The sequence below is a fragment of the Danio rerio genome, chromosome 24 (genome assembly GCF_052040795.2).
Source record: "Danio rerio strain M-AB ecotype USA chromosome 24, GRCz13ab, whole genome shotgun sequence".
Taxonomy (NCBI): Eukaryota; Metazoa; Chordata; class Actinopteri; order Cypriniformes; family Danionidae; genus Danio; species Danio rerio.
This window is the reverse complement of record NC_141044.1, coordinates 26225131-26241944: the sequence shown is the minus strand read 5'-3', so window position 1 is coordinate 26241944 and position 16814 is coordinate 26225131. Positions and strand designations below refer to the sequence as shown.

At 33.5% G+C, this 16814-nt stretch overlaps 1 protein-coding gene and 2 long non-coding RNA genes across 6 annotated transcripts in view; 2 read left to right on the top strand and 1 right to left on the bottom strand.

Moving 5' to 3' along the window:
- Positions 1–16814, top strand: part of LOC147831059 (uncharacterized) — a 185456-nt gene that overhangs the window by 109922 nt on the left and 58720 nt on the right. For all 4 annotated transcript variants that reach the window (XR_015524992.1, XR_015524993.1, XM_087309543.1 and 1 more), the window contains one exon: positions 12963–13142. Coding sequence is in view for 2 of the 4 variants with exons in the window: in XM_087309543.1 (XP_087165669.1) it covers positions 12963–13142 (180 nt within the window). In the remaining 2 variants the exon portion in view is untranslated. The remainder of the gene's footprint in view (positions 1–12962; positions 13143–16814) is intronic.
- Positions 555–3402, bottom strand: LOC147838052 (uncharacterized). The gene is made up of 4 exons (XR_015524995.1): positions 3262–3402; positions 2845–3002; positions 2236–2331; positions 555–1501 (listed from the first exon to the last, which is right to left on the bottom strand). It is a non-coding gene; the product is annotated as an uncharacterized LOC147838052 (long non-coding RNA).
- LOC147838051 (uncharacterized) lies at positions 9834–11796 on the top strand. Its single transcript, XR_015524996.1, has 3 exons — positions 9834–9907; positions 10505–10552; positions 11409–11796. It is a non-coding gene; the product is annotated as an uncharacterized LOC147838051 (long non-coding RNA).

The window sequence follows — 16814 nt, the reverse complement described above, 5'->3', positions numbered from 1 at the left end:
AAAATATTTTGTTGAATTCTTTAGTTCTCTGAACAAAAAGTATCATGTTCACCCAACAAGATATTTTTGTTTGCTGAACAAAAAATATCATGTTCAACCAACAGGATATTTTTGTTTGCTGAACAAAAAATATCATGTTCATTCAACAAGACATTTTTGTTTGCTGAACAAAAAATATTATGTTAACCCAACAAGACATTTTTGTTTGCTGAACAAAAAATATCATGTTCAACCAACAGGATATTTTTGTTTGCTGAACAAAAAATATCATGTTCAACCAACAGGATATTTTTGTTTGCTGAACAAAAAATGTCATGTTCACCCAACAAGATATTTTTGTTTGCTGAACAAATATTATCATGTTTACTCAACAAGATCTTTTGTTTGCTGAACAAAAATTTTCACGTTTATTCAACAAGATCTTTTGTTTACTGAACAAAAATGATTATGTTTACCCAACAAGATTTTTTTAGTTTACTGAACAAAATAAAACAAACTGATTCATTATGCATTTACTATTAATTTTTAGGATTCAAATTAAATACACAAGAATAGTCAATTCACTTTTTTTATTTTTAACTGTGTTCAAATCACAATCCAAAACATTTGCATACAAAATCAGCATTTGACATTAGCCGTGTTCAGCATTGGGCTAGTTTGTACACAACTAGTACTGAATGTTTCCAGATTTGAAAAGATTGTACACTGCCTCAACATAAAATAACTGGCAACCTTACTAAAACCAAGCTATTAGTGTGTCTAAACACTCAAACCAGGTGAATATACAATCATCAAATCAGAGTAAACCCTAAAAGCCACTCCATTCATACAGTCTTTAAAGTGTACTGCACTTTTGTCAACAAAGTACATAAAGTCCAAAAACAGACCTCAAAACATTGAAACAGTGGCACATTAGGAAGTGGTCACGGGTCAGTTGCCGTTACTGTGTGGAGTTTGAATGTTCCCCCTGCGTTCACGTGGGTTTCCTTTGGGTTCTCCGGTTTCCCCCACAGTCCAAAGACGTGTGGCACAGGTGAATTGGGTAGGCTAAAATTGTCCGTAGTGTATGTGTGAATGAGTGTGTATGGATGTTTTCCAGAGATGGGTTGCAGCCGGAAGGGCATACGCTGCGTAAAACAAGTTCATTGCGCTGTGGCGACCCCAGATTAATAAAGGGACTAAGCCGAAAAGAAAACGAATGAATGAATGAACTGAACTCTCGCAGATCATGTGCCACCAACCTCCATAAAACATGCTGAATCACCTAAAAAGTATATTTGAGTTCTTTTGGGTGTTCCATATTCAGTCTATACAAGAGGCTGAACAAGTAAGCGAAGGCTGCAGGCAGATGTGTGATATCCTGAAGTACTATGGCCTCCTCCAAGATTTTAGCGAGGTTCATCACATATTGCAGGGATGCAGAAGTGCCATTATCATCTTCCACCACAGTGAAGATTCCAATCCTTTAATCTCTGGTGCTGTGGTCTTCAGGGTCCGTGTCCTTATAGGAGATTAAGTAATGGGAAAATTAATTGATGTGTAATATTAATTACTACTTATTAATGTTATTACTATTATGCAAAGAAAATAAAAACATGTAATACTTTCGTACATACAAACAGTAACACTTTGAAAAGTCTATAATATATAATAATTGAACAATATATTGACAACTTTTTAATATTTAGCAATTTTTTAAACTTTTATTTTACATAAAATTGCAAAGATTTACTTTTATTTGATACAGTTTCAATTGTGAAAGTTGTTTATTGTCCTGTTTAGAATATAACTGAGCCCTTAATTGTCATTCATAAGGGATTTATAAAGCATAAATAGTCCTCACTTTAGATTAGGTCACAACTGGATGAAGTTAAGCTCATAAAGCATATACTAACATACAAAGTAACTATTATTACATACCTTAATATTAGGATATTTAAATGTTAATTTGAATAGTTTATTAATCGTGTACTTAAGCATTCTGAATGATCTTAAAAACACCAACTGACCAAATAACTGGTTTGTAAATAATGCAATACTTAAATTAGTAATACAAATGAATCATTAAAGTTAAAAAAAATACAATCATTGAGCACTTCATGTAGAGTTATGCTTAACAGAAAATAAATTAACTATCCGCTAATACTAAATAAATTATTTATAGCGTGCAGCTATTAAAAGTGTTACCAAGCAGATTAATAAATGTAGAATAGGGTATGAAAATGGGTAACTTACCAGACATATCTTGAGAAAGCAAGCAGAATTTTTACGAAGAAAAATTGGCAATCCCTCAAGAGCTGCTCTTTCTCGATCGGTGACAATATCAGTGACCTAAAGGAAAGTCATTTACAAAGGGTGTTTTACAATCTTATTGTTTTGTAAGTAAAAATGTACTTAGTACATTTAAATGAGCATAGTATTTTATCCATGCTGTTGAAAAAACACATGGCTTTATTTTTAAAAAAGAATTTTGTGGTTTCCATACAATGGAATTTGATAATGGTTGTGTTGGCAAATTTAGAAAAATGTTTAGTTTCATGTGACAATTACTTTGAGTTAAAAACTACAGCTATTATTTTCTATTTTCCTCTTTAAATGTATTCATTTGAAATGGTCACTCAAAACAAGTGAAACATCTGTTATTTATCTTACTTCCATCTCACAATCAAAACACAACTTGACACAATTAAAATTAATGCAAAAGGGCTGGACAATTAAATTGTTGCAATTACGTTTTATTAGACTGTATTACCTGAGCATGAAATTCTTGACAGGACAAAATATGTTGCACATGTTAAAAACATCAGACGGGTGTATAAGAAAAAAAAAAATCTTAATGAGTACCTGCTCATCCATCTTGTTTAAAGTTGTATCCATCTCTGGACCCATTGAATCCCTTCTTTTCTGTAGAGTTTCAGGAGAGGTGCTGTATATTTATCAAGTCACTCGATTAACTGTCTCAGGAGATCTACATTACAGATCTGAGAAAACTCTGTGCAGATCTACAATATACAAAAAAAACATACATATTAATTTTTACACATAATATATATATATATATATATATATATATATATATATATATATATATATATATATATATATATATATATATATATATGTAAATGTAAATATTTAAATGTTCAAATGCTGAATACAGATGTATTTTGAATTACCTATAATAATAATGTTGTTTGTTATTTTTAGCATTATCATTACTACCTTGAATGAAACCAAAGCAATTGCAATATAGTGACTTACCTCTTCCTTAAAGTCCAGGTTATCTCTCTCTCTAATTTCTTCCTGGCTAAATCTCAACAACTTCTTTTGGGCAAAGAGAAAAGGTTTCTTGCATCTGCTGGTGAATGACCGTCAAATTTCACTGATGATAACAAGTCTCACCTCCTCAAGGAAATCTTGCATTGAATTATGTCATTGTCAATATTTCAGTCCTTTTGAGCAAAAAGAAAGAAAAATATATATTTAGCCCTTTATATTTTTTATGTAAATAAAAGCTAGCTGACTGTTAAAGCAAGTTGGTCTGAATATGATAGACATTTAGTCGAGCTAACAAATCAAGCAATGAATTACATGAAAATCACAAGATTTTCACACAAATTACACAGTTAAACACGTCACCGTTTGTTCCACTGGCTCTGGTTCGAAGGGAAAAAAGGTTATGATGTGCGCAATGCTGACAGCAATCTAGATAAACAGGACATAATGTTATATTTGACTTGGATACCTGATCTGGTATGTTATATGATACTCATTGTATTAATCGTGAGTTATTAAAGCAAATGACTCGATTGAAATCGCTATTTGTTTCAAATACATTCACTCTAAACTTTTATTGATGTAAATAGCCAAAACCAAGTGCACGAAACAAGTAACTCACGGCTAAATTATAACAAATAGTTCCGTATTAGGATACACGCGCACATCAAAGCCAACATATCAAATAATATAACGTTAGATGACAATAAAAAAAGACATACATACCTATGATTTAGCAGAAACGTCGTTGGCCTGCTCTTAACTAGGGATGGCTGACGTGAAACTGATGTTTTGACACAGTGTCGAGATCCCGAAGCGCAAGTGTTTCGAATCACTGCACAGAAGCATGATCCGAAGCACCCAAGTCACGTGACTAAAGTGTTTCGAAACACCTAGTCACGTGACTAAAGCGATTCAAAGCATCGATCAGCTTAGAAACGTTTCGAGACCTGGTGAATCCTAATTTGACTGCCAAGGTCTCCAAACTATCTCTGTCTCAAATGGCTTAGAGCACTGTGGGTTTGCTTATTGATTCTATGCTTAGCATGATGTTTTGGGTTCGAATCCCGACTTCGAAATCATGGTTTTATGTATTTTAATCATGTTTCTGTTTTGTGTAGCCTAAATAGGATACAGCTACAGTTACGCCAGCAATTTAGCATCATTTTTGTAACACTGTAAAACAATAATAAATATTTTTACAGTATGGTTGGGTTTAGGGTTTGGGTAGACATTAATAAAATACAATAAATGGGAAATTTAATGAATAATATAAATAATTCTTGATAACTTCAGGCCACCGTTTTTGATCTAGCAACAACCCTGTTTTAAGACAAAAACAAGACATATTTATTCACAAATTGTTTATTCGGATATCAGACCAATGTTGAAACAAAACGATACAAGAGCAAAGCATTACCAACTGGTATTAAAGCATTTTAAAACAACTGCTACTGACTGGCTTCGAAACCTACTACTCCTGCATGGATGTCTGACACCTTAACCACTGTACTATGTTACTTGAAGAATTCTACTTTCACAAAGTGGGGTTTAATCCCTCAATTTGTTCAATCGTTCTTTGCTGAAGCTGTTTCAGTGCAATATATATAAAAAATGACCACTAAATGTCACTGTAGAGTGAGGTTTCGAAACGTTTCGAAGCTTCGACACATTTGCTTCGACTGTTTCAGTGTTTCACGAAGCCTCGCTTTGCCCACCACTACTCTTAACCGCTCTATCACGGTCTCTCACATCATTAATACACTGGTAAAATAGATCGGGCAGTCAGATGGGTAGCACATCGCACAAAAACATGTATACAATTATATACAATCGATTATGAAAACGATTGACACGTAGCTCCGCAGAAAGAAAGATGGTTCGTTTTGTCGCGCGCACGTGACAGGTACCCCCTGCAGTGAGCTATGGAAGTAAATTGCGCATGCGCCAGAAGCTTATAAGGCGCATGCGCCAACAAGAAGGGCACGCATCAACGCAAAACTAAGAATTTTGTATTAGTTCAACAAAATATTTTAAGTTTTTCACATTGAAGCACCATATTTGTTGATCAAACTAACTATTATTTGTCAGCATTTCAAATGAAAATATTTAAATTCAGTTAACTTATTAATCTTTGTTCAGAGGACTTTTTGAAAGTTGGCGTTTTTACAGTGTGGTGTCCTAGCCTACCAATTAACCCCATCCTTGGAGTTGGCTCTATCACTGTCTCTCCACTCCACCTGTACCTGGTGTGTGGTGAGCGCACTGGCGCCGTTGTCCTGTGGCTGCCGTCGCATCATCCAAGTGGATGCTGCACACTGGTGGTGATGTGGAGAGACCCCCCCTCATGATTATGAAACGATTTGCGTATATGGCCATACATGATAAATGTGCTTTATGTATATATATATAAAATTTAATTGTAAGTGGCACATATAGGGCCTGTTTCCTTTACAAATATTATTGAGAACATTAAATAATCTATTCTAAAACATAAAAATCACTTACAAAAGCTAACATTAAATCTAATATCATGTATAAATCATATACATAAATAAATAAATAAATAAATAAATGAATAATAAGGCTATTTATTAAGAAATTAAATTTTACATTTATTAGGAAATGAAAAAAATTCTACTTCAATATTAATATTAATGAGGATGGTAATTATTATTATTATTAATACTATTATTATTATTATTATTATTATAATTATTATCATTATTATTATTTAGTAGAATACTGTTTATTTAATTTTTATTTTTGGAAAAGTCTACTTTTACAATTTTACAGCAGAAATGTTCTAACCAACAGGTCCATGTCATAAACAGTACAGATACTTAAATAACCTACTATAAATAAAAAATGTTTTTTTTTGTTTTTACAAGCATTTAAATAATGGGTCACCTATAACTTTCGCCATAAGCCACGGCTGTTTAAAATGACATCAATGTTGTCAAAGTGCACTGCGAAGGGAGCACAATTGTAAACATGAAGATCGCTAAAACTGAACTATAAAAATACTTTGAAAATACTTTTGAAAGCAAAATTACACCTAAGAGTATTGACTGCTTTAAAAAAAAAAATCCAAGTTTAAATGGGCGTAGGGGGCATAGGGGGGATTACTGGGAATAGAACACAGCCAGGAACTATGTTGCTAACTACATCTCTAGTGGTGTAGTTGCAAGCATACAATTTTGCGACGCAGTTTGCGAATGTTCGTTGAAACGATGGATTTGGGAAATGCCAAATCAATAAACTATGTTTGTAACGACACAACTTGCGACCTTATTTGGCTCACAATGTTTTTTGGAAAGCACCCCAAATTAAGTTCAATGATTTTTTTATTGTATCTTCATACTTGAGTAGATTGAACATAAAATAAAATGAATGGTCAAAAAATTTAAAAAATTATGTTGTCTATACTTATTTAAACAAGTAGCTTGAATAAGCTGCACAAATCTTCATTTTTTGAGTGTGTATTAATTAATAGTGTCAGTGTCCCTCAGCTCACCTTTAGCTTTAGCAACTTCAGAGTTGTGCCAACATGCAGCGTGTGCTCCAAAAAAACCCAGCAATGCCATTTATTTTTGTATAAAGCCAAAACCAGGAGCGGCCTGCATCCACAGAGAGTTTGTGGAGAGTAAATGAAGGACTTTTGCTTCATTTGAATGTCATTTAGAGCCGAGATGTGAAATACTGAATTTAACGTTTTATGACTTTCATTGAATAATAAATGAGAACATTAAGGAAGCATACTAATGATGAATATAATTGGCTTTGGGTTTTTCCTTTAAGCACTTTTTTTTGCAGATTTTTCCTCCACCGGTGCATGATGGGATAACTCATTTAGAGTGGCCAAACATTTTGCCCTTGAGAAAACAGAAGTCATCTGATTTTAGCCGACTGTTAAAGTTCCTCGGCTCACCTGATCAGATTTAATATTTTACTCATTATCTATTCAGCTTCTCGGTGGGGTCTTTGCTTTAATATTAATCGCTAATGTAAGATCAGAATGCAATCACAAAAGCAAGATCCAGTTAATAAATAATGATGATCTTTAATAGTTAATCGCTGTCAGAAGGGATAAATATCAAGATGGACAATGAGTAATTTGCAATCAGATCAATATGCATGTGTTTTCTCCCTGGCATTAGACTGCTCTCCACAAGAAGCTTACAGCGTGCATGATCCTCATTTACTCAGTTTTTGTTTATATCATATTTATTGCAACACATTCTAGCTTGCACATATTCACAATTTGGTCCTTGGTCAGTTTGGAAACTTTCACTTCTTTGCACACGTATAATCTACATAGGGAATAAAACATAACAAGGTGTTGAATTAATCGAATTATTTTTATTTTTTTTTACTTGTTAATTATTAGAATTAGTTAATTATTAGTTAATTATTAGTTATTAGTTAATTATAATAAATATTAGTTAATTATTAGTTATTAATGTTAATTATTAATGATTAATTATTAGTTAATCATTAGTTAATTATTAGAATTATTTATTTTATTTTTTACTTGTACATGGGTAATGACATCCAAGTTGGTGATGCAGATTGGCCATTACATTGTGAGTGTGCATACAGTGAATTGTACATACTCACTGTACATTCATTCATTCATTCATTCATTCATTTTCTTGTCGGCTTAGTCCCTTATTAATCCGGGGTCACCACAGCAGAATGAACCGCCTACTTATCCAGCAAGTTTTGTTTACGCAGCGGATGCCCTTCCAGCCGCAACCCATCTCTGGGAAACATCCACACACACATTCACACACTATGGACAATTTAGCCTACCCAATTTACCTGTACCACATGTCTTTGGACTGTAGGGGAAACTGGAACACCCGGAGGAAACCCACGCGAAGGCAAGGAGAACATGCAAACTCCACACAGAAACACCAACTGAGCCGAGGTTCGAACCAGCGACCTAGCGACCTTTTGCTGTGAGGCGACAGCACTACCTATTGCGCCACTACCTCGCCCACTCACTGTACATATACATTTGTAATTATACTCATCTATCTGCATACCTCTGATTATTAACAGCAATCTATAAATATATTCATCTATTGTAGATGAATGTTCATAGTTAATACAACCTGTATATGATGTTCATATTACATCCATCTGTAAATATCACTATAGTTTTTCTACAATTGCACTTATAGCTATATCCTGGAATTGCTGCTATTGCACTCTTGGTTAGACCTTACAATTTTGTTGCCTTTTACTTGTACATGGGTAATGACAATAAAGTTGAATCTAATCTAATTATTTTCTAATTATTCAATGAACTGAAGTTACTTATTGTGCTTATATTATAGTTACCGCACGTAAAGATATTGTTCAGATGTTGTATTTTAAGACATTTGTCTTCAATTTTTCTTTAATCAGCTCATGTCTTTCTTTTTGCAAATCTTCCCCTTGTAGAAAACTAATGGTAAAAGGGACATGGTTAAAAATATTGTGGCTGAAGCCATCAAACTGTCATTGACATACAGTATGCAGACGCATGTGGTCAGATTTGATTGAAAGTTACCAAAACAAATATAATTTTATTTTTCCCAGGGGATTAAAATGGACATGTCAATAGTTCACCCAAAGAAAAACAATGTTCATTTCTTTTCGGCTTAGTCGTTTATTAATTAGGAGTCGCAACAGCAGAATGAACCACCAACTTATCCAGCATATGTTTTACGCAGTGGATAACCTTTCAGCCAAAACCCAACACTGGGAAACACTCATAAACTCTTGCATTCACACACATACATTATGGCCAATTTAGTTCATTCAATTCAACTACTGCATGTCTTTGGGCTTGTAGGGAAACCGGAGCACCTGAAGGAAACCCATGCAAACACAGGGAGAACATGCAAACTCCACACAGAAATGCCAACTGACCCAGCCGGGGGAAAAACTATGTGCACTTGCAAAATAAAGATTGTACATTTTTATTTCAGACAGACTTTAAAGTTGCTAGAACGTTCCGCAAAGGTTCTTTACATTTTATAAGTGCTCTTCACACTAAGAAAAAGTGGTTCGAGCCTTCTAAGTAGTGCTGCATGATAAATCAAAAAAAAACATCTCGATTTGACCACACACAAGATCTTAATTCAGCTTTTCTACGATTCAGCCAGTTATATTTTCAAGGTCAGGAGAGAAGCGTTGGCGGATGCACAAGTCTTCACATTGTTTTAGCCTAAGTTGCTCAGCAACACACTGTAAAAAGTGCTACACTCACAAAGTTGGTTCTATCTACTTTAAATAATTGCAATCTAGTTAATTTTATTTGTTTTATACCAAAAAAATAAAATTTGCTTCCTCTTTACTTAAAATATATCAGTTTTTATATAACTGTATATTTTAAATAAAACTAATGCAATTTATTTGAGTAGATTTTTGTACGTGGTTATTGTGTAGAATAAATGTTATAAAAGTGAGTTGACACAGACAATTTATTAGAGCAGCTGTCGATGTGGGCAGGTGTTCATAAAACGTGATTTTAATAGTTTGGCGTGACTCCTTTTTCATTGCCCGGGATTTAGCAGGCAGACGCAGCTTCTGCAATGGTCGACATTAACTGCTCCCAGCAGCGGATCTGATTAACACGGTAAGTTGCAAATTTAGCCGAATGATAATTGTAAAGTCATGCAAAACTGCTGTCTTCGCTAGGCAGGTGAGGTTTTAGCTTTGTAAATTGTACTGTAGCCTCAGGTATGTTAACAGTTAGACTGCTCTCACATGGAAAGCTAAGTTGGCTAACGCTAACCAACGCTAGTTTATACTAACGATTAAAAGTGATATTATTGAGAAAAATAGTGAAAGTAGTTTTAAAACACTTAGTAGGTAAAACTAACGTTGCAGAACCGATTAACAAGGTCACTGGTGGGCGGTCGGGGTGTGGGGGTTCAGTTTGTTAGCGCTAACTTAGCTAAAGTTAGCTCACCTAAGTTATAGCAGCACATTAAGGATGGATATTAAATTCAGAAACGTATGCAACAGTTAAGTAGTTTGTGTTTAACGTAAGAGAAAGTATAACTTAAAGTTTGTGTTTTAGAGATTTAGTCCATAAGTTTTTTAATGCTGCATAGTGAATAAATTACAGATTTACAATTTATTTTAACTTAAATTACATTTACTACTGATGTTTACAGAACCATTTAAATTGTATGCACCTCATTCTAAAATGCATGTTCTTGGTCTTTAGATACCAAAGTGATTTTGTTACCTGTGGATCTTCAAACTTCACATCCAGGTAAGAAAAACATTAGATACAATTACAGCTATAATTATTTGCAGGTAAGTAAAACATTGGTAAAATTGCAAACAATAGTGGGCTCCATAGAATTAACTTACATTTGATATCTGAAGATTTTTTTTTATGTGTGCAACAGTAAAAACAGTATAAAAATATCCTAATGCAGTTTCTTATTATCTGTCAGTCTTTCAATAAAGCTAACTGATAACACTGAATCACTGAACTGTCATTTGCCAGTGACATTAAATTTGAAGAAAAAGTCAATTAAATGTAGCTTTAGCAAAAATTTAATGTAAACCTTAATGTAATGTGTAAAATGGCAATGTATTTATTTATTTATTTAATAAAATTTGTATTATGACGTGCAAAGTTTGGTGCAAAATGAAGATGACAATTAAATTATAGAATTTGTATTCTATAATTTTCTTATAGCCGTTTTCAAACAGTTTTAATATCTAAATTAAATACACATTCTTATGCTTTATAAGTTGCCAAAATAAACAAAAAAATGTAATACCTAAATTTTAACAATTCTGTGATTGACAGGAAACCACAATGACATGCACTGTTACACTGAGTAAAATCAAAGTTTTCTTTAAAATTTGATAACTAAAAACACCTGGAATAATGTAATTACACAACCTCTATAACCTTTTTTTATTTTTTAAATAAATGTTAGGTAATTTTAACTAAGGTAATTTTTAACTGATAAACTAAGGTGTTTCATCCATGCATCATTCTCACTGGACTTTTGTAACTTCACTTGTAGTTATTTTCTATTTAGTATTTAGCTATTTAATGTTGTTTGGTAGCAACCACCTGAACTCCTGTTTCTTTTTGTCTCTACCAATAGAGTTGTGAGGAATCAGAGGTGCATGCGGCTGCCCACAGGAAAAATTTGCCATCAGCCCAACACAGTTTGGATTATCATAGGACTGTCAGAGGTTTGCCAAACCTGTCAAATGCATGATGGCTCCTGTTTGGACTTACCGATGTCCTCGACTTCAAGTATCCATCAAAACTGTATACATTTAAGATGTATTAGAGACTCTTTGTGGGACTGGACATTATGCATCCAAAATCTTCATCAAAATATGCAAATCTCCTCACTGAGTTGCCTTGGATGATTTCTCAATAGGATCTGGTATTATTAATGTTTTTATTTATGTATTGTGTACGTGTAGCCACATTAATGGCCTATTTTGTAGTCACTATTAAAAGGAACATTGATTGATATTGAATACATGTTATGGTCTTTAATCCATCTTCCCATTCTTATTTAATTGTTATTGACAGGAAAGTCTGTTTATCTGTGTTTACTAGTGTATATTGTGCTTACAATATAGAAACGCCGATTTATTTTCTGAGGTTACAGCCAGAAGTCAATTAAATTCGTTTTAAATGACATATGCATGGTTAATTTTATTTAGATCATTAAGTTCATAATACTTAATTAAAATGAGTACAGTCAACATATAGCAATGTATAAGTAAGTTAAGTTTAACAAAAAAAGTAAGTTTATCTGATTTGAGTAATTTTAGAAATATTATTTGGCTCAACTTAATTTTATTGCATTTGTTTTAAGCAATGTTTTAGTGTTTAAAATACTTAAAAAAGGCTGGAAGTTGAATCAACCTAAAACGTCCGATGCAACCACTTGCCTCACTTTTTATAAGTTAGATCTAAGTAACATTTTTTACAGTGCACGGACGTCTCCAAATTGCGTTAAAAGTGTTCCGTACTGTATGTATAACGTATAATTCAACCAAAAATGTAATTTCTGTCTTAATGTAATGATGTATTTGCGGCCACGAAATCACACATCAGCTGATGTTTACTTTCGAGAGGACATGCGAGTGCTCTCCAGTGATATCTTCTTTAGCATAAACCTGCATAGGCTGTGAATAACAAGTAATAAAGTTGTAATTAACTTTCAGTTTTTTGCACAGAGTGATCGTTTAAGAGCTGTGCGGGAAATGTGATTTGCATGTGTGTGTTTTTTGTCCTCAAAATGACGGCAGCCATGAAATTAGTGCACTTGGCAGTGAAAGTGAAGTGCATAGAGTTAAGATTACGACAAGCATTTGATATGTTTTTCTTTCAAAGTGTTGTGCATGTGCATGAAAATAAATGTTTGCTGGGTCTGTTTAACTACTCTAGCCTATATAATGCAAGAGGGAATCTGATTTTAGCCAGAATTGTGCAGCCCTACTTTTAAGGTTTAATTTCAGGAACTTTTATTTGTAAGAATCTCTTTGTGCTCATGCTGGTTTTACACTATGTGACCTTCTAACGTTAACATCTTTTTTGCTTCATTTTTATTAACCTCACCACATTAACTTGAAAGGATTGAAATGTTGATTTTAAGGGAATTTAATTTCTCTCTCATTCTGTCTTTCTCTCTCAGTTGCAGGCCAGCAAGGAGAACGTTAATATCCCAGGCTTAAAAGTCGGCTTGCTCAAGTCCAAATTACAGGAAAAGACAGAACAATCTCAACAGCTGCAAGATCAAATTCTCAAGCAGCGGGAGGCTTTAAGTAGGGCAAGCCAAACTCTCAAAGACACCAGGAAAGCAGCTGGCAAGAAGGTAAAAAGAGTGACTTTCTCTCTTTTCTCGCTTGCTCTCGTCCCTTCTTTACGAAAAAAAAAAGCGTCTGAACATCTTTCCTCCCCTGTGATGCTGAATTCCCAGGTTGTGTTGTTTAGAAGTCTATTACACAAATTTTACAGTGTCTTATCTAAATTTCACCATTCAGAGACAGCTTGTATTTGTGTTGGCGTGCACTGAAACGCAGACGTTACCGTATTTTTGTAATCACAGAGGACTCGCTTTGTGTAGAAAGAAAACAGCGCTGCTCTGTCAAATCCTAACTGGCAAAGGATTCGGTATTTTAAGTGTTGTCTCAACAGAGCAAAGCTGTCGTCTTATTTTTTCCCCTCTAAATGAATATCAGATGAAGACGGGTGGAAATGTCCAAGTGTGAAGCTTCACATGGGTTAACCTAATTTTCCCTGAGACCAAGTAGATGTACGTTTAATTCCTCGGCTGCGCAAACAAGCGTCCGTTTAACCTCTCGACCCCTGTGAATAAATATATGTATAGGCAAACATAAGTGCCTGCCGATGGGTTTCAATTAATCTCGGCCACTTTTATCTTGCTTAGGCAAACAAAACAGACGTTAAATTCTGCACGGGTCCCGTTACGCTTTCCACATCTGGTTCTGTTTCGCTTCTCTCTGATCTCATATGTTGAACTACTGTAACTTCGCCACTGTCTGTTTCCTGTTGGAAAAAAGGGAGAGGAGGAGGGAAAAAATGCATCGAACAATAATAGCTTTTGTTCCAGAGAAGTTCCTCCGTTAGCGCAGCTGAACAAATAACATTAATAGTTTGGTTTGAACCAGCTCCTCCCTTCGCCGTTGTCTGATATTTATGCTTTCAGCAAGAGTTTCGTTTTGATTTCTCAGGCTTGGTTTCTTTGGATTTGTTTGAAGAGATCGTTCTTATTTCTTTCTCCTCTTTATGAGCGCTAGTAAATTAATAAGATGTCAAAGACAACAAAACCCAGTGTTTTACTTGCTCGACCTTGGACTCCATTAGAGAGAAGAGATGGGGAAGATCATTTGTCCACTTGAAGTTAGTGAACATCAGAGTAGAGAGAAAATAACTGAGGCCTCTGCAATGGAGATCCTGAGGCGTTCAATGCTGCTCATGTTACCCGTCAGCCCCTGCTGCTCACAGGAAAGAGTGACATACAGGAAACCTTCTTCTTCTTCTTCTTCTTCTTCTTCTTCTTCTTCTTCTTCTTCTTCTTCTTATGTTGTGTTCACACCAGATACAGAACGTACGAATAAATCATTATATTCGTGCATAAATAGATGCGTGAACATTTTGAGTTTACTTGCTTTATTTACGTGTCAAATTCACTTCACAATAGATGTGGATTCGCATCAAGGTCAGGCCTTCTGTCTATGGTGACTCTAGCTTCATTGCTGAGTTGCTAACATGTATTTTATTTAGAAAGTAGTTGAGCTTTATTTACTTTTTGAAGGCTAAAAACCAGCATTTATATTTGTTTGGTGCGGTGTCTGAGTCCCCTAGGTCCTGATTTTAGAGGTGCACCTGTGAGCTCTGTGAGTTAATCAACTCCTCCAGAAACTTTACCTGTAAGGTTTTCGAACTTGAGTGATTCACGCAAAATGGCCAATACGCGCAATACACTTAATTCTTGGTGCTTCATTTGCGCGAATTACATCATTCATGCTGCCTCATTCGAGCAGACTTATCATGTAGATAACTCGCGCTTGACGCTTCATCAGCATCAGCATCATAGTTTTTTTTTAGGTACTGAAGAATCAAAATTCAAATAGCAATTTTTTTATTTTAAACATTTTAATTTAGTCAACTTTAAAACTAGTTAAAATTTCTATATTTTTAATAACACTTTTTTTAAGTGTACATTTTTACTTTTAGAATTAGCAACAAATGAACACAAAATAATATTAGTTTTTTATGCATTAAATTTGTAAATTTTTATATACAATTTATATACACACTGCAAATAATGCTTTTCTTGCTTAGATTTTTTTGCCTTGTTTTTAGTACAAATAGCTAAAAAGAAACTTTTTTTAAACAAGCAAAAACTATTGTCTTGTTTTCAGAAATTTTAAACTTAATTTTTTTTAAAAACAAGTAAAATAATCTTACAATGGGCTAAGCAAAATAATCTTGTTTTTCATTTTGAGAGAAGGTTATTTTGCTTTGCTTGATTTAGGGAAAATCAAATTACTTTTGACATATTATTTCGTGTTTGTCAAAAAATGCTGCTTGGTTTAAAAATTTTTTTCTAGATATTTGAACTAAAAACAAGACAGAACAAATCTAAGAAATTTGTTATTATTATTTTTTTTTTTGCAGTGCAAAACAATATTTTAAGTTATATTATAAAATAATATGGAAATACATGTTCTATGTGAAATTAAGTTTGTAGAGCAATATTTACTGTCTTTCATTAGATATATTATAGATTGAATAATTTTCCATTGTAAAATTTAAATAAAAGTTAAAAATTGTGTTTTTTCATGGGTTGTTAGAAATTCAGTTTTTAATACTAAATTCTGTGCAGATATGTCCATTAATGTCATATTACTTCATCATACTAAATGCTAGGCTCATTTAGAAAATGAAAATTTTTATCCATTTCTCAGTGATTATTGGCAATGTATTTTGGTGCATTTAAACAAAACAAATTTATTAAACAGATATATTTCTTAAAATAATATTTTAGTCACCAAACATATTAATACATTGAAAGATAATGCAAATAAATCAAGCAAAATATTGCAAAAGAATTTAAATAAGTTACAACGCACAAGATTTCAACAAAATGTTTCAATTTTTTTTGCTTCTCTTGAATTTTCCTCGATTGTAAATTTGTATTTAATGTTTTTCTACATCATATAAATTTGCATGTGCTAGTTTTTGTACCGTTATTGTAAATTATTTTTAGTTAGATAAGCTCCAGATTTGGCTTCAGTTTGGACTAATCTAATGTATATGCACAAATATAATATTGGATGGCTTCCTTTTAAACTTATGAATTTAAAAGATAGATTTGTGAGGGGTGTACTTATATATGGAAAGCTCTGTCTAATGTTTTGTACATATATTTTTTATTTCTGAAAGCTCCATTTATTTTTTTGCTAATTATAATGCAGTAACATTAAATGAGCATTTATATGTTGGACATTATTTCTTCAAAAACATTAAAGACTGTAGTATCTTTTAATCAGATGTTATCCCTAGAATATTTATTTCAGTTTAATCATCAGTGTGGCTTTTTTAACCTTATCACTCTCGTTCATTAAATCAAAAACTTCACTGATATATGAAAAAAAAAGATCCCCTGTCCATCAGAATGACTTTGCAGTTCTCCTCAAATGTCAGAGCCGACTCTCCTCATCGACAAACTCTTGTCAACTCTTCCTGTTCACAAAGTCTTAATAAACCCGCTCCTCCATAAATATTGGATGTGAGTGTCACTCACCCGATTTGTTTATTTGCTTGTTTGTTCGTCGGATATATCACACTTATTCCCAGATCTCTCTCTCTGTTCTCAGTATAGGATGTCTAAACGTCAGATGGGATTCTCTTGTTGTCAGCATTTGAAGCCAGAAAAGTGCGCGCAGGGAAAAACGACAGCGATTGATTTAAAAATATACCTCCTCCTCCTTGATTTCCAAGGCCTTCCTGTCCATAA